The sequence below is a fragment of the Notechis scutatus genome, chromosome 2 (genome assembly GCF_049901735.1).
Source record: "Notechis scutatus isolate UNSWTSFEM ecotype Mainland chromosome 2, rNotScu1.2, whole genome shotgun sequence".
Lineage (NCBI taxonomy): Eukaryota > Metazoa > Chordata > Lepidosauria > Squamata > Elapidae > Notechis > Notechis scutatus.
Window position 1 is genome coordinate 174,298,035 of NC_142010.1, and position 19,234 is coordinate 174,317,268.

At 42.5% G+C, this 19,234-nt stretch overlaps 1 protein-coding gene across 1 annotated transcript in view; it reads left to right on the plus strand.

Annotated features, from left to right (window-relative positions):
- The first annotated feature begins 7,715 nt into the window (after positions 1 to 7,715).
- SLC49A3 (solute carrier family 49 member 3) overlaps positions 7,716 to 19,234 on the plus strand; it is a 33,265-nt gene continuing 21,746 nt past the window's right edge. The window contains exon 1 of the mRNA XM_026672984.2: positions 7,716 to 8,124. Coding sequence (XP_026528769.2) covers positions 7,831 to 8,124 — 294 coding nt within the window. The 5' untranslated portion in view covers positions 7,716 to 7,830. The remainder of the gene's footprint in view (positions 8,125 to 19,234) is intronic.

Sequence of the window (19,234 nt, forward strand, 5' to 3'; positions counted from 1 at the left end):
TGCCAAATTGTAGGCAGTTGGCTGCAGCAGAAGTAGCTTGCAGTACTGCATTCTAACCACTGTGGTACCGAGGCTCCTTAATGCTTCGTATTAGTCATGAAAAGCTGGCTGGCTGACTTTGGGCCAGTCATTCACTCCCAGCCCAACCCTTACCCACCTCATAAGATTGTGTTATTGTGGGGAAACTGGGAAGTTATGTTGGATATGTTCATCTCCTTGAGTTATTCGCAAAAATAATAAAAGTGGGATACAAATAAATAAATACCCTTGGTGTTTTTCTTTCCTTTTGTCAGAACTAGTCAATAGTTTTGTTTGATGTTTATTCTTTTTTTTTCTTCCCAGAAAGGTAGAAGCAGCCTTTAAAAAGGAGAAAGAATGAAATGTGAGCTTAGAACTGAATTGATACATCTGGACTTTTAAAGGCAAGACTATAAATGCAAGGTCCAAATTTATATAGCTGCATGATTGCACCAGATTTGGTAGGAGGTTCATTGGAAGGAAATGCTTTCCTTTCAAATCTTCACACATCAAGTTTGAAGAAGTCAGAATGCATCATGTGATAGGTTCCACAACAATGTCACATCACAGCTCCAGTTTAGATGAGTATGTGTGCAAACACCCTGATCCTTATTGTGTCAAAGTTTACCAGCAAATATGTGTGCAAAGTTCAAAACTGGCATGTCATTATAGAGGCAAACTATAGGAAATAGGAGTGAACCTTAGACCAGGGGTGTCAAACTTCAAATTCATCGTGGGGCATTGCAGTTTGGTCCCCATCAAAGGGCCGGGTTGTATTCTGTGGTCTATGTGTCCACTCTTTATTATCATAAATTAATGTCACTGCATTCAATTATTACTGTTTTTTGCAATAACGTGTAATAACTAGCTCTGAAAGCAGAAACATAGCTCAGAATAATGACAAGTAGATATTCAAATGTACAATTATTATAGTGCCCAGCCATGCTGCCCCTTTATAGTGCCCAGCCACAGTGCCCCCTTTTATAGTGCCCAGCCATGTGCTCCCTATTTAAAGTGCCCAGCCATGTGCCCCTTTTAAAGTGCGCCCAGCCATGTGCCCCTTTTTAAAGTGCCCAGCCATGTGCCCCCTTTAAAGGCTTCAGCCATCTGCCCCTTTTATAGTGCCCAGCCATCTGCCCTTTTAAAGTGCCCAGCCATCTGCCCTCCATTTACTTCTTACCTTTTTACTTTTCTTCTTTACTTTTCTTCTTGCTCCTCTCCGCGGTGTCTCAAGCACCTCTGATCCCTGGAGATGTCGGGCGGATGTCACGCGGATGACGCCACGTCCGACACCCAGGGAGCAGTGTGGGGTAAAGAAGTCGGGCCAGGTCCCGGAAGGTAAGTAATTTTTTTTTTTTTTTAACTTGAGCCATTTTTAAATGAATTTACTCCGCAGGCACGGAGTAAATTCATTGAAAAAAAAAAAGGGGAGGCTGCAAGGCTGGCGCGGCACCGCTGGCCATCAGATCACGAGGCTCTGGCGGGCCGCATTTTGGCCCGCGGGCCTTGTGCTTGACACCCTGCTTTAGGACTCTGGTTTTGAAGGAAACTTGGATTCATTGCTACAGAACAGCAACATCTTTTTATAGGGCAATAAAGTTGTACAACCACATGCTATACAAATAAGGCAAAAGGAAACAAAGAATGATAATGGCTTTGGGACAAAAGCATACAAAAAGGACTCAAAATAGTCAGCTGTGGAAGAAATTTAACTGAAACCCTGAAAGCTACTGCTGGTTAGCTCTGACATACTGAATTAGATGGGACTTGTATTCGTGAATACAAGGCAGTTTTGTGTCTAGATCAGGGATGCCACACTGATGCATCAGAATTGCAGGCAAAGTGATATATACCCCGGATCTAAGGAAATCTCTTGCTATATGATCACAGACAAACTTGGTTTGGGAGAAAGGGGGTGTGAATCAGGTATTTTCAGTCTTTACAAATGTAGAAAAGCAAATAAAATAAGCAAATAAAACCAAAGCAAATAAAAACTAGAGTAAAGCCTAGGGGTACAAATTGTCCTCAAGGACATCCACAAACTCTTAGGTGACACACTGTTGGGTTCATAGATTGGGCAAAGTCATGATGGTTTGGCTTTCATTTACTATGATCAACGAAATTGTGGTACATATTATGGATTATGGCATTAGGGAAGAATCCGTTCCATTAAGATGTATTAGGAAACCCTAACCCATGAAGCAAGTTTGGATACAGAATGGGTGAGCACAGGGGTCGCCAACGTTTTGGACCTCAGGGACCACCAAACTCATCATTTTAAATCCCAGGGACCACAAACTGGCTCTGTGGGCATGGCCTAATTTATGGGTGTGGCTTGGCGGTCATGTGACTGGCTGGGCATGGCTTGTATGTAAATATTATATTTATATAAATATTGGATTTTTTTATTAAAAAAGAGCAACTTTTACCCAAAATCAGGCAAAGCAGGCAGGCAGATTGAGTTGCCTACAGAATCACAGATTCATTCATTGGCTAGCTCAGTCTGTCACATAAAATTTGCTTGCAAGCAAACTCACAAAATTAACTCACAATACACCATGTATGTAAATATTGAATTTTTTATAAAAAAGAGCAACTTTTACCCAAGATCAGGTAAAGCAGGCAGGCAGATTGAGTTGCTCACAGAATCATTCAGTGATCTATCTGTCTGCCATCGGCTAGCTCAGTCTGTCACATAAAATTTGCTTGCTGTGAGTCTGCACTGAATAATAGAACCTTCCATTCTAAGGGAGGTTCGGCTGTTCTTAAAAGCAGAGCCGAAGATCTAAAGACTAGCTAGAAAGCAAGAAATCCAACCATTTCCTGCTTCCTAGCTAATCTAACTCTCCGGCACAGCAGAACAGCTGATGGTCAGAAAAAGGAAAAATAGCAATTTAGCAGGCAAATTTGCCTGGTAAGGAGTGAGTGGGCGGGGAGGGTTCCCGTGGGTTGGCACAGCCTTGTGTTTCTACACAGCCTGGATTAATTGCTTTGGGGGGTGGGTGCTCTGGGGGTGAGATTTCTCTGTGGACCACCAAAAATTTCTTGCGGCCCAGCAGGTTGAGATGATATTGATAGTGCCCTACCTGATAAGATGGCTATAACAATAATTTTATTACATAGTACAAAATGTATAGTAAAAATTAACATAAACCTTATAAAATGGTTATAGGGCAATTGACTTAATATACAAGAAACTCTTCAGTCAACTTCAAGGGCTAATTAAAAACAAAAATGACTCAGAGCAGCATTTCCAAAACTGATGTACTGCAGATACTTCTGGGAGGTCATTAGCCATGCTGGCTGGCAATACTGGTAACTATAATCCAAATACAACTGAAGGGTAGGGCAGCCTTAACTTCAAGAGATGCTCTCCTTTTCCTTAGTAGCTTTTTCAGAATTGCTTATTCTGACTCATTCACACCCACCTTCCCCTGTTAAAGAAGACCTGAGGTTATATTTTAACCATGTTTGCAGGTGCCACTCTAGATGCTCCTTCAATATGGAGAGTTGGACTGGAGAAGACAAGCCTGAAGGCTTATCCTTACCTTCCCACCACACTCAACAAGGTATAACACTTGAAAAGCATCTGCGTCATTCTTTTAATGTGTTACATGAGGATCGAACTGCATAGTGGCAGAGCAGATATGAATTCACCAGAGTCAGATGTGGCCACCAGCCAGAAGAAGAAACAGGGGAAACAAGTGGAAGGAAGGGTTGCCAGCTCCTGCCTTGCTATACGGTCCACAATATGCATCCACAGCACATCTGCTGTGCATTTCTAGAATCGCCAAATTGTTTGTTCAGCAGTGTGTTTGTGGGAATTGAGTCATTGGTCATGAGACTGCTGCATTCCCATCTCTCTTTGTCAGGCCACAGTTGGACGAAACCAAAAGTTATACTGCTTGAGATAAAATACATTTCTTCCATTTCCCAGCTGAACTTACAGGCAGTGGAAACTGGTCCTTGGATAGTTTTCTACCACATCAGAGCTCTGATGCAGCCAGACACTTTTAGATTCTGATCCTAACCCCTCTTTTTCTCTCATCTCTTTAGAAGGCAAATCAAAATATGTTTTTGAACAGGAATGGCTCTGTTCATCTTGCAGATTGCGGTCTAAACTTTTTCAATGTTCAGCCAACTCAACTGCTGAGAGCAGCAAATAGATAGATAGATAGATAGATAGATAGATAGATAGATAGATAGATAGATAGATAGATAGATTTAAGTTTTCACGAGTACTTACATGTATGGCGTTCAGCTTTCTTCGGGTATTTTCCCACGTCATTATAGTTGTGCTTTTAAAGTTGTAGCGGCGTTTCGGCAGAATCTCATCTGCCATCATCAGGCTTGTGTATACACACACATACACCAGGCCAGCACGTCTGATCTTTGAAATGTTTCTGTTGCTTCTTCCCAGGTTGGGACCTGGGCACCTCATTCTGCCTAAGAGTCCTATGATGGTGGTGGTCTTGCCTCCAGAGTGCAGGAAGCAAGAGCCACATCACAAGTCTTATGCTATGAGACGGCTGACAAAGTTGTGGTCATATGAGGTCCTTAAAAACTTGTGCAATCCTTAAAAACTGGGACTGCCAGAATTGCTGTTACTAAGCAATGTGATTGTGTTACAACATATTTTACAACTGTGTCACTTAGCACTGGAATTCCTGGTTCCAACTGGAGGACTACAGCACCCATCATTTTTTTTTTTTACTTTCTTAGAAGAGAAGACCTGTGTTTTAAATCAATTCAACTCCATTCAGTTCAAGTACAGCAGTGAGCCAGTAAATGCTAGAAGGAGCCACTGTGAAATTTGGGGGGCACAGCCAGCCCTGGATTAACCATTAAGCAAAATAAGTATGTGGTTTGGGCACCAAGGGAAGGCGGCACCAGAGTATTTTCCTTATAGCTATATATCCTTAACTATTTCACACAACCGTAGCTTTTAGCACTTACTGAATCTTAATATCTTGTCCATTAAGCGATGGAAGGTGGGAGGCAGCATTATTGGGCTGTGTTTCTGCTGGCATTTATCTGGCCCTGCAGACAGCAACCATCAGATGGCTACTCTCTGGCCTAAATTCTGTACTACACTGCTTTTCCACTTCTTCTTATAGGGATCTCCCATTCAAATCCAGCACTTTGATTATTTTTTATCCCACTTTTTTCCATGTACAAAGTGACAAAAATATCTAATAGTCCTTTTTCCTCCTATTATTCCCCACAACAACTCAGTTGGGCTGAGAGTGAGTGCTTTAGAAGTCACCCAGCTGGTTTATCATGCCTAATAAGGGACTAGAATTCACAATCTCCCGGGTTCTAGGCCTGCACCTTAATCACCATACCAAACTAACAGCACGTGAGGCATATGTATTCTGAAATAAGTCCCATTGTCTGTCTTCACACAATTCACTTAACTAGGTCAGGTCAAGCACTTTTGGATGCATTGATGAATATTAATCTTAGACTTAGGCTATACCCCTTTGGGCCACAGAAGAGAAATAAAATTTTAAATGCACACATATTGGGAAAAAAATAAAAAGAACTGAGTGGAGTTGAACTGATTTAAAACACACCTTCTTTTCTTAGAAAGTAAAAAAAATGATGGACACTAGTCCTCGAATTAGACAGCTATTGGAACCAGGAATTCCATTGCTAAGTGACATGGATGTAAAATATGATGAAACATGATCACATTGCTTAGTAACAACAATTCTGGGAGTCCCAGTTGCTGTTGTTTGCAAGGATCGTACACATTTTTAAGCAAGGCAAGGACCTCACGTGATCACAACTTTCAACTTCCTACCTGCTTCCCCATTGACTTTGCTTCTGGGAAGCTGGTAGAGAATGTCAGAAATCAACATCTTAACTTTGAACAGTCACTGAGTGAGTGATTGTAACCCAAGGACTACTTGTAGTCTAGCTCATCCACTGGCCTGAAAAAAAAAAAAAAAGTCAACTGTGGGGTCCTTGGTGCTCTCTGAGCTTGATGGTTTTCTTGAAGACATTTTATTACCAAATTTACACCATTAGTGCTTGTTTGCTAATGAAATGTCTGCAAGAAAACCACTGGCCTCAGAGACCACTAAGGACTCTACGTTCAACTCTGAGCTACAAATATTCTCTTCTAAAGTCAACTGTAGAATACAGGAGAAGGTATTTAGAAGAGTCAAGAAAGTTTGTTTTCTGATAAATGAACAAATGGGCATATGATTTACCATGTTTACCACAGACTTTTTTTTAGGTTTCCCCCTCCCATTGCAGTCAATTTGTAAGAATCCACATAATATGCTTCTTCAAATCCATGGGTATCCATGAGCTGTTAATTTGTGAAGGTAGTGATGTTTTGGGACAGCAGAATATATCTTTCTACCCAACACCCAGCTTGGTTGAGCAGAATATATCTTTCTACCCAACACACATCTTAGTCGAGTTGTCCCCTGTGAGAAGAAACCACTTGCAGTGGTTTTGTCTTGCTGCAAGTGGTTTCTTCTTGAAGGTGATAACTCAACCAAGTTCTTGGCACTGATATGAGTAAATAAATAAAAACCGCAGGATTCTATTCCAATCTCGGGCAATCATGCAGTAATAGTGATGAAACCAATTAGAGGTTGTTCATATATTTTTAAAAAGTAAGAAAAATCCTTTCTTGTATGATTCAAACTCTGATGCCTCAGGTGGCCACCTGCTTGTTCCTTTTCTGAGTTCAGAAACCAGCCCAACTGGTTTGGGAACTTTTGTGCATCTTTGATTTAGTGGGGTGGTGGTGGTGAAGAGTAGGACCTTGATCCTTTGCCCAAGGCATCCTTTTTTTGCGGGGGTGGGGTGGGGTGGGGGGGAACCATCCTATTTTAGGACTCTGCCTTCCTGGATGATTGAAGTGTCTGCACCCATCTGGGATTTTTCAGATGCAATAGTTCCTAGCTAGCATAACCAAAGCCTAGATTAGATAAACTTGGCTTGGTTGTACTAGGGTTTCTCCTAGTTGACACCTCCTCCCCACCTCCCTATTTGACAGGTCGAGAATGTTGAGAATTTAGAGAGATTCTTAATCATTCCAGATCATCCGTCCCAAAAAAACTTTTTCCAAAGGCAACTGGATTTTGTTTCACTTCAACGAAACGTCTCCCAGAAAAGAAAACAACAACAACTCCAAGTTGCGTTTTGGAAAACCATCTTTGGGACAACCATGACCTGAGTGAGTAAGAATCTCCATAGACAGCCAAAGATCATGGTTGTCCCAAAAAGCAACTTGGGCTTTCTTAGTCCTCGAAAACACTTCGCTTCTCCTCCATCAAACCGGTTATGAAGAAGCTTCTTGGGTGAGAAGCTAAACCAGAGATCTCCAAACCTGGCAACTTTAAGACTTGTGGACTTCAACTCCCAGAATTCTCCAGCCAGCAACTCCCAGAATTCTCCAGCCAGCATAGCGGCTGGAGAATTCTGGGAGTTGAAGTCCACAAGTCTTAAAGTTGCCAGGTTTGGAGATCCCTGAGGTAAACGTTTCCAAGGGGTGAGGGGGGGAGTCCAAATTGCCTCATGAAAAAAACACCATCGGGACAACAGGCCCAAGGAATAGAACTCGAAAACAAGGCCGACGGGGAAACAAACCGGCGGGGAACCGAACAGGGCAGGCGCTAGGATCCCGCGGCCCTGTTTGGAAGCGGCGGCGGAGCTGCAAGAAAGCCGCTGTTTCCCAGTGCCGAGAAGTCAGAGAGGAGTTTCCCGCGGCAGGCGCCGCAAAAGCTGCGGAGGCGAAGGGAGCTTCGTTTGGCGGGGAGGAAACTGGCTTTTCAGGCCCTGCTAGCGCGGATGTGCCAATTCCCTTTTTTTTTTTTCCCTTCCCCCTTTTCGCCGACTCGGCTGTTGCAAGGCAACCCTGCATGGGAGATGACGGCGAGGATGGCTCAGAAGGTCTTGAGCAGCGCGGCGGAGAGTTTCCCCGGGCAGCCTCGGGACGGCGGAGGGAAGGACGGCGCTCCGATGGACGACGGCCACCCCATCAAGCATGAACCCCAGCCTTCCTCGGGGCAAGCCTTCAAGGTTTACAAGCGGCGCTGGTTTATCCTGACGGCCGTCTGCATAGTCAACTGCTCCAATGCGATGGTAAGTGGTACAGTTACCCGGGCAGTTTCGCTTCTCCTCCCCCCGCCGCTTCTCCACAATCAGCCGGTCGGGACTTTTATTATTTTTATTTTGACTTTTTATTTCCCTGCTTTCCCATTTCCCGACCCGATCCGTCCTGGCTCATTTTTATTTATTTATTTATTCATTGCTTTGCAAACGCCCGTCTTCTTGGTACACCCGTAACCAAGACGATCCGAGGCGGTTTGTAACCCCGCGGCGCTACTACCCATCGCAAACACACGGCGCTCCGGCAACCCCTTCGCCGCCGCACGCCCTGAGGTTGGCTTGGTTCCTTCGCCCGAAGGGTTGGGAGATTTCTACCGGCGTCCCGAAAGCGAAGGAGGAAAGTGATCGAGCTGCGATTCCCAGCCCAGGCTCCTTCCAGATGTGCGGGGCTGGGTGAGGGCTTGGGTTTGTAAGAGATCCTCGAAGTCCCCCACACCTTTTTCCCTGCTTTGCGGGGGAAAGCCCCTTAACATATTTCCCATAAGCGGGGGTTGCCTGCAGGCTGATCTGAGACCGATGGAAGAAACGTGAGAACGTGCGAGATTCATTTCATGGCTTCCTCCATAGCGATGTCGGACTGAACGAATTGGGTGTCTCTTTAATTAATTAATTCCACTGCTTTGCACTAATAGTCCCTCTGTTGATCTTTATAACAACTCCCTGAAGCAGGCTGAAAGATTAACCCAAGTGAAGTTCATGGCGAAGTTTGTTTATTTAGTTATTTATTTATTTATTTTGATTTGTCTATGGCTTACAAGATAATAGGTATAAGTATAAACATAGTTATGAATACATGAAATGGATACATATAAGAAAAATAAAAAGAATCAATAGGACAGGGATGGTAGGCACGGTGGTGCGCTTATGCATTATTACTTACCCTAATAGTCCCCCCCCCCATCAGATAATCCCCTCATTCAGATAATTCAGATAATCTCCTAATTCAGTGCCCCCCACAACCTTTTTGGCATCAGGGACCAGTTCCCTGGAGAGAGGTTTTTTCATGGACCAGAGGGGTTTCGTGTGCTGTTGGCATGTTTGCGTACTGTTTCTGGCATGCCACAGACCTAGGGTTGGTATCCCTGCCATAATGTCATAATAAAAGGTTAAGAATTTTGGAAAGTGGAGATGGAGACATCTGGAAGGCAGTAGGCTTGGAAAACTATAGAACAAGAGGATTTCTTTTGAAATTCTACTCTATTCAATAAGAGCCTTGCTTTATTATAGATTTTACTTATGGCTTGAATGTAAAAAAACAAACTGATAAACATTAATTATAAAGAACCTCTGACCATGTGCAGAATGCACTTTCCTTCTTAGTACTTTGAACCCAAGTGAAGGGCAAAGGCTTCACCTGCATAATCTAATTCACTTTAAAAGCCAACAGAGACTGAATAAAAGAATTGATTGTTTTGTTATAGCTATTTTTTGTATACCAACAGAGTCTTAATATTCTAAAGATGCTTAATTTTCTGGGATGTGCAGAAGATGGGGAGAAAATAAATCAACAGGATAAGATGCCTTCATTTTGTTTTTCATTTCTGGAATCACAGACAGCTGATCTAACTTATTTAGAAACTTTCCTAGTTTTTTCTTTGAAGAAAATGCCAAAAGCTTTTTGGGTGAGAAGCAAAATGTCTTCAAAGAAAAACCAAAAAAGTCCAGTTGCCTCTTGAAAAAGCACCTTTGGGACATGTCTTATTTTATGTATTAAATTTGTTTGCTGCCCATCTTGCCACATATCTTATTAGTGATATACAAGTTCATTTCATTCCCTGCAAACTGTAAGACCCAATATTTTTTTGTTTTCAAGTAATCTAAAAGAGCAGCTCTTTCTGCAGCATATAGTTTGCAGTCCAAAATAATATGTCCAATGTCTTAAATGGCTCATGTGCCACAAATGCACAGCCTTTCCATAAATGGAATTCCATGAAAACTTTCATGTCTTATTGTGGAATCCAGTTGTTAGAAGTGATCTATAGAAAAAGCTCTTCTCAGATTTGCATGTAAGCTGTTAGATGCTTTTCTAACTGGAAGGCAGATATTTGTTGAGCCAGCCACTTCAAAGACTTAGCAAATTTAAGTGCTTTAATATCATCTTAGGCAACCAAATCAATGACAGGAGCTTATCGGAAATGTCCCTTGCTGGAGAGTGAAAAAGTGCATTTTCCCTCTGGTCCATGCTTGCAAACTTTCTTAAAAGCACAGGAATGTAAGCCACATTTTGCTGGCTCAAGGCAATAGCCCACCGAGCCCAGCCATCTGTAAGATGTGATGTCCAAGCAGATGAATTTAGGAATAAACACATTGCTTGCTCACCAACACTGCCACGCCCCAGCAGCTGCCATTAAAAGGCCGGTGATTTTGGAGGCAAGATACAGCCACCCAAAGTCAATTCTCCATGAATCAAGCCTTTGAAACTTATTTTAAACTGATGGCCATCATCAGACAGCAGTAGCAAATTCCACTGTCAATGCCCCATTGTGCAAAGAAGAATGCCCTTTTATCATGGAGGCAGGATATGCTGGATGAGCCCAAGTTCTAAAGCTATGGAGGAGGGAGAAAAACACTAATTTTCATACAGCGATTGTTTGGAGAGAGCCTACACAATCTTTTTAAATTTCTTTTAGTATCATGAAAGGTTTTGAGAGCCCTGATATCAAGAACAATTAAGACTAAAAGCCAGGTTACTTTGGAAGGCACACTCCAGATCCTTCTGGATTACTAAGAGTTCAGTGATTATGGAGTCACTGTACAAGGAGCGTTCTGAACCTCAATTGTCTCGTTAATCTAGTTATAAAAATAATCTGTGTAATCAGGTCTGTAGGATCATTGGCTTACAAGGATACACAATACTGCGGCTTGCTTAGCATAAGGTTTAAGTGTTTAAACGTGGGTTCATTTGTTAAATTTGTTCGCATTGAGGTATTATGCCATACATGTTGGGATTAATGTTGATTGACAGCTACTTTTCATGTCGTATACATTTGATGAGCATCAATTTAATGTATGAAACAAGGGACACCATATTTATGGATCCTATCACCCAGGTTCTGCCTCTAGGCTTCCATGTCTTCTGAAATGTCTGGGTTCCCACCACTAGCCTTGATCATGGTAATGATTACAGGCATTCATGGGGGGACTTCTTTTCGGCCTCTTCAGATGCTTTCCCATGTCTGCATCCTATTTCTGGCAGGAAAGAATATGGAAGCTGCTACATTGATTTATACTACGACTGCTCTGCAACTTATCTTCTCCTTTTCCTTTTTGCCAAGGTATCAATCAGCTATCAGCATCAATAGCTGCTGAACACCCACAACTTCCTTTGTAAAGTTTGTTTTCAGGTACAAATATGAGCAAGTGACTGACTTGTTAATTGACGTGTTCAGTAGAACTTGGAGCTTTTCAGATGCTGCGTGACTGTAGTTCTTAGCAGTGTGAACTAGCATAGTCAATTGTGATGATCTGGGGCGTGGCACAAAGGTAACACAGTCAGATATATCAGTAGGAGTCCCTTTATTAGCTCCAACTTTGCTCCCCATGTCATGGTTACCTTCTGGTTGGAGAAAAACTCTCCCAGGAACAGCCTTTGGCTACGGAGAATCAAGTCTAAAATGTGGTCAACAAAAGCTGTAACTATAAGTCCAATCAAGGCAAAACGAGGTAATTAGTCCGACAGGGCAGGAGCAAGAATTCTAGACGTGAAGGCATGGCAAGAACTCAACACGGTTAGGAAGACGCCAGGAACACAGATAAGCAAAGTCAACACAAGATAAACTCACGTTTGCTCCCATCAGCTGCCGCACTCAGCATGCATTTCTTTTAAACTCTCTTCCCAGCTGTGGCTAATAAAGGGAATAAGGGCCCTTTCCTCCCCCATAAGCCACACAACCCACATTGTTCTCTTCTCCATTCCCCCCTGCGTGGCCCAGGATGAAGGGGTGGGTGGGCCTGGGTCTTCTTCTGAACTCCCTCTCCCTTGTTCTACCTCTTCCCTGCTCTGCCCAGCCGGACTGTGCCCTTCCCCAGTTTTCTCCCCAGCCAACAGAGCCATACTCCCACTCCCTGTCAGCTGTTTGTCTTCCTCCTCGGATTCAGACTCTGACAGGGGCATGACAGCTAATGGTGAAGGATGCTGGGAGTTGCTATCTAACAATTTCTGGAAGCTCACAGGTCTCCATTGCTATATAGAAGCAAAATAAAATATATTATCATTAGTTTACGATTAGGGAGTTGGGAAGGCTTCTCTCCCGTAAACATGCTACACAGGTTTTCAGCTTTCTCTAAATTCATTGTAATGGGAAAGAGGAACATTTTAACATCCTGTCTGGGATGAAAAGAATTGGAGATTTCCATCCTTCGCTGAAGGGTCATCATTCCCAAACAGCAGCCCTTCAACCTAGACCAGACTGGGATGCTATGAATGCTAATAGTACTTTATTATAAGGTTACAATAACAGAATCTTGTAAGTCTGATTGTACCCTATTTCTTTATCTTCAAAAGAACTAGGGATGTCTGAGACACTTCATCAAATTATGTTTCTGCTCCAGACTCAGGTTTCTTTTATCTAACTTGGTTGCGTCTCTTCCCCTTGTTCCTCAAGGTTATTCTGATTTCCCATTACAGGTGGATGTGTATTTTGAAATTGCCATAGATAACGTTTAGGTCAAATCTTTATTGTAATCATAGACCAGCATATATAACATGAAGTTTGCCTTAATGGCTCAGATCCATAAGTTTTGCTATTCTCGTTCTAATAGCAAGCAGCTTAATGCTCTAGGAGTATTTATAAGCAGGGTATGGTGGCAAATCCCTGATGTTCTGACATTTTTTCTAGTCACTTCACATCTCTTCAATGAAATTAATTAAATGCCATAATTAAGGCACACAGAGGAGTTGCCTCTCTCCTTATTCCTACAAGTAGCATTTCAAAAGAAGTGCAGATACCAGGAAACACCCAGCCAGGCAGGGAGGAGGACTGAAATGGGGAATTAGCCTTGAATCATTGCATGGCCACAAGGGATCCAGGACTCACTCTCCCGCCTCCCCCCTCCACCCCCGGCCAAGCTCCATGAAACAGATAGATCAACGACAGCCAGCTGTTCGGGCAGATTCCTGTATTATAGGCAGGAAACTAGTTACTTTAAACTCTACACATGTGATTCTGGTTGCTTGGCCTGACAAAAGACCAGTGATGAAAGTAGCAAGAGCTCTTCTGAATTTATTTTCTGAGTCTGCTGCCATCTGTGAACTCATCCTACTTTTTCCTATGTGGGTTCCTACTGGGTTCAAACCTGCAGAAACTAACCCCTCATTACAGAACATAGAGAACACAAGGAACACAGTCACAGAGCATATTGAACATAGGGAACACAGTTCTGCAACATTTTTTAAATTGTTTCAGTACTAAAAACCTAGCAATAGGGATTCCACCCACTAATTTTAGAACGCTTTTAAAGGCCTTTATGTAAATCCTGTGTGTTTTAAAAATCCTTGGAAGTTTTCACGTAGACCATATATTCACTAGCCACAGTTTCAGTAATCTCTGGTAGAAATGGGTTTGTCCTTCCCATCCTTCTCTTTATTTGTTTTAAAAAGTTTCTGTAATTACCAATGGGAGTATCAGTGGTAAATTAAATCCTGCTAATCCAAAGTTTCACTAGTGTATTCCAAGCACATGAGATTTTCCCTACTACTCACAAAACGCTACTAGTAGTAAATCAAGTCTGCTCAGTTTCCTCTAGAACATCCTTCAACCCATTAGTGGTCAACAGTTGTAGGATAATGGAAGCCTATAAATATTAATTCAAAGGAAGCTGCACTAATTTTATCAGATTTTTTGGGGGTGGGGCTAGGCAAAGGAGAATATCCTAAGCACTTGACCTGTGATTTCTTTTTGTGAATTACCATATAGGTCACCCAGTGGTGGGATTCAGTTTTTGTTACTACTGGTTCTGTGGGCATGGTGTGGCTTGGTGGGCATGGCTTGGTCGCCATGGCAGGGGAAGGATACTACAAAATCTCCATTCCCTCCTCACCCCACTAACCTGCTTTCCAGCTCCGTTCTCCTGTGCAGGGCAACAAAAGAAGACCCAGCCAATCAGCTGGGACTCGGGGGGCAGAGAATAGATGGGGGTGAAGCCAGTCAGAGGTGGTATTTGCTGGTTCTCCAAACTACTCAAAATTTCCGCTACCGGTTCTCCAGAACTGGTCAGAACCTGCTGAATGCCACCTCTGAGGTCACCAAATTTCACCTCTTGATTGGGGACAGCCCAAAATTGGTTGTAAGATGGGGAATTATAGAAATATTTTAAATAAATAAATAACAGAAGTGGAAGGGACCTTGGAAGTCTTCTAACCCATGCCCTGCACAAGCAGTAGACCCTATACCATTCTCGACAAATGGCTGTCGAATCTCTTCTTAAAAACCTCCAGTGCTAGAACACCCACAACTACGGAAGGCAACCCATTCCACTGGTTAATCGTCCTTATTGTCAGGAAATGTCTCCTTAATTCTAGGTTGGTTCTCTCCTTGATTAATTTCCACCCACTGCTTCTTTTCCTTCCTTCAAGTGCTTTGCAGAATAGCTTGTCTGCCTCTTCTTTGTGGCAGACCTCAAATATTGGAACACTGCTGTCATGTCACTCCTAATCCTTCTTTTCATTAAACTAGATATGCCCAAATTCCTGCAAATGTTCTTCATATGCTTTAACCTCCAGCCCCTTAATCATCTTTGTTGCACTTCTCTGCCTTCTTCCTAGAGTTTCAACATCTTTTTATATCGTGGCGACCAAAACTGGATGCAGTATTCCAAGTGTGGCCTTACCAAGGCATTATAAAGTGGTACTAACACTTCATGTGATATTGATTCTATCCCTCTGTTAATGCAGCCCAGGACTGCTTTGGCTTTAGAGAAGTTCAGTCTAGTGGTAAAGGCATCAAGCTAGAAATCAGGACGATATGAGTTCCAGTCCTATCTTAGGACTGAAAAAAACAGATGAATGATTTGGGGCCAGTCCCACTTTTTCAGCCCACAATGTCAGACTGAGCCAGTTGGTCATTTCCTATTGCAACTAATGGATTAACAATTGGCTGATTCCCCCCCACCCCCAAAACAGCAGAGCTTGCACTTGGAGGGGGGGGAGCTAGAAAGAAAGAAAGAAAAAAAATCACCCATTAAATATTTCCACTTTGCAAACTGTTTTCTCAGTTTCAAATGCTGCATAGTTTATTTGGGGATTATGGTCCTTGAGTCACAATTAGCCCGGCTGGTCCTGTCACTTTGCCTGACCCATTTAAAACTTCATTAACTTCATTTCATTTAGCAGTTTCAGTTCAGAGCTACTTGCACTTTTGATGATGGAGAATGTGGATGTAGGATTTGTATCTAAGAAGGGCTTGTAGATTGACCTTGGAAGGGCAGAAGCTGATGGTCATTGCTGGTTTTTGACAACTGATTCAGACAAACGCAAATGTCGACTTTGGGATTTGTTGTTTCAGATCAGATATACCAATGTATATCTGATCTACCAATGTATAAATCCCTAAGTTTTTCAACCTGATGTGACATGGAGAATAATTACTGTTTATTAAATTTATATGCAACTTGACTCACAGCAACTAATTACTAATTTCACGAAAGGAATAACCAATTACATAGAAGGAAACCAATTCAGTGGTACCCAAGCATGTACCACTAGGTAACTATCCTAGTTTCCTGTACCTGCATCTCTTGAAATCCTGAAGCCAACATCAGAAGCTCTGTTCCAAGTATGTTTGCATGCTGTTCAAAAGAAGGCTTTTCAAATGAGGAATACCTTATACCGTATTTGCCGGCGTATAAGACGACTGGGCGTATAAGACGAGCCCCCAACATTTCCACTCAAAATATAGTTTTTGTTATATACTCGCAGTATAAGACGACCCCCCACTTGGAGGCATGCTTTTCAAGGCAAAAAAAGTCGTCTCATACGCTGGCAAATACGGTAAGTTGTAACACTTGGGGTATTCTGGATATAATTCTTGATTGACACCCCCAACCCCTTTCCCCCAAACTTACAAAGCCACCAAAATGCTTTAGAGAGGCAGCTTCGCCTTTCTCAGGCTGGCACTCAATTCCTCTCCCTTTCTTTGTGACAGCCCCGCGTGCGTGCCATCGGGACTCCAAGGGTGGGGATGGACAGCTGCCAACTCTCTCTCTCTCTCTCTCTCTGTGTGTGTGTGTGTGTGTGTGTGGTGTGGAGGGTAATTCCGGCTATCTCTGGCCTCCGCTCGGTTTTAAAGTCGCTTGGCGGTTCCCAAGTCGCAAGCACGCGCTGGCCGGGAGACGCGGCGCCGGGTGGAAGCTCGGTGCAGGGAGGCAAATCTTTCTCTCTTAAGCGGGGAGGAGGAGGGGACAAGAGGAGGGACGGGACGGGACAGGGGCGGGAGGAGGGCGCTCGCCTTCTTCCACCGCCCACCGGACCCTTTTCTTCCCAAGGGGACCCTGGAAAGCAGCTCGGGAGCCGGGTGGCCCTGCCCAGCGGGGTCCCATCAGGAACTTCCTGAGGACACCCCCCGCCCCAAGCACAGCCCTCCCGGTCTTTCAAGAGGGAGGGAGAAGCGGGAGGAGCAAATTGCCGCCCCCGCCCGCTGCCCAGAAGGAGGGGCGCCACAGTCCACCCCCACCACCTTCTCCCCCCACTCCCGGGCCATTACGCGGCTCGGGGCTGGCTGGGCGGCGGCCCGCCAGACCCTCCGCTCCACCCCACCCCACCTCCAGATTGGCCTCCGCAGCGCCCGAGCCGGGCGGAGGGTGGGTGGGTGGGTGGAGGAGGAGGAGGAAGAGAGACTTCGGCTGGGCTTGAAGGGGCTTCGCAAGTTGCGGGAGCTCCGCCCCGTCGCTCTTGCACCGAGTGACAATGTATTTACCGGCGTATAAGACGCACCCCCACTTGGAGGCATGTTTTTAGGGCAAAAAGTCGTCTTATACGCCGGCAAACAGGTAGTTATTTTATTTTTGTCTTACAGTATCTTTTAATTTGAGCATTTAAACTCAGTATATCATTTTACCAGCAACTTCTTCGTAGTAGTAATAGTAGTAGTAGTAGTATCTCTTACACTCTGAAGTAATGCTCTCCCTAAATCTTTTTTTAAAATGGTAGATGAAATAAACTTAAAAGATACATGGAGAGAAAGAAATGCTAAAACTAAACAATACACCTTCTACTCAAATAGACACTTATCATGGTCCAGAATAGATATGATATGGATGTCAACAGAATTGTTAACTAATATTCAAGAAATAAATATTGAAACAAGTACTTGGGCAGAACACAATCCAATGACAATTAAATGGAAGGGACAAAGAAGAAGATCTAGATGGACGTTAAATAATACTATTTTAAAGGGAAAAGACTTCACACAGTGGATGGAGAAAGAATTGGCCTTTTTCTTTGGAGAAAACAAAAAAGAAGACACATCAATCCAGAACGTATGGGATACAATGAAGGCATATGCCAGAGGCTTGATAATAGACTATACAAGGAAAAGAAATACCATGAAAAGATTAGCCTCTAAGGCTTTAGAAGATGAGTATAAAGGACTTGAAAAAGAGCTACAGAAAATGCCACAGAGAAAGGACATTAAGTTAAAAATGGATATAACCAAATATAAAATGGGTCTAATAGAAAAAGAAGAATTAGCACAAAAAATTAGAGGTGCCAAACAGAACTGTTTTGAAGATGCAAATAAACCAGGTAGATGGTTAGCATATAAATTGAGAAAGGAGAAAGAATCAAGGAAAATATTGCAATTAATAGATGACCAAAGCCAAGTTTGCTATGGTAGTAAAGAGAAGAAGGAAATTATTTGAAATTTTTATGGGAAACTATACACACAAGAGAATATTGATGAGGAAAGAGTTAAACAGTATTTACAGAATGCTAATTTACTCCAGATACCTAAAGAGATTGAAACAATGTTAGAAAGCAATATAACGATGATGGAGTTAACTGAAGCACTTAAGAAACAAAATAATGGAAAGGCACCAGGCCCAGATGGACTTCCGGCAGAATTTTACAAAACATTACAAGAATCATTGAATTTTCCATTGCTAGAAGTTATGAATGAAGTTATGTTAAAGAAGAGGATACCTGAATCATGATCAAAAGCCTATATTACACTTATTCCAAAAGAGGAGACCGATCCATTACAAATCAAGAACTATAGACCTATCTCCCTACTAATCGCAGATTATAAAATCTTTTCTTCAATATTGGCAGAAAGACTTAAAAAAAATTTAAATAATTTTATCCATCCTGACCAAAATGGATTTCTGCCAAAGAGACAAATCAAAGACAATATGAGAGTAATCCTGGACACTTTGGAATACTACGAGGCACATCCCGAAAAACAAATGGCTTTGATATTTCTAGATGCACAGAAGGCATTTGATAATGTGAATTGGCGATTCATGTTATTACTGCTGGAACAGATGGGCTTTGCTAAAAAAATTATTCAAGTGATAGAAGCTATATATCATAAGCAGACGGCAAAGGTAATAATAGAGGGAGAACTGACAGAATCTATTGATATAAGACAAGGAACAAGACAAGGGTGCCCACTATCACCTTTGTTGTTTGTGTTAACTTTGGAAGTGTTAAACAGAAATATTAGAGATGAAAAGAATATAAAAGGGATGAAAATTAAAAAGGAAGAATTTAAGTTGCAAGCATTTGCAGATGATCTGGTTTTTATTTTAGAAGACCCACTAGAAACAGCACCAAAATATAGAAAAGATAGAGACATATGGAAAGGTGGCTGGTTTGAAAATAAATAAAGATAAGACAAAGATCTTGACAAAGAATATGCTATCAAGGCAAAAGGAAGAATTGGCAGACCTATTGAAAATTCAGGTCACGAATAAGATCAAGTACTTGGGGATACATTTGACAGCAAGATGTAGTACACTAAAAGAAAATAATTATATCAAACTTAAGCAGCAGATAGCGCTAGATTTGGCGAAATGGGAAAATTTACAACTGTCATTAATAGGGAGAATATCAACAATCAAGATGAATATATTACCCAGAATTTTATAT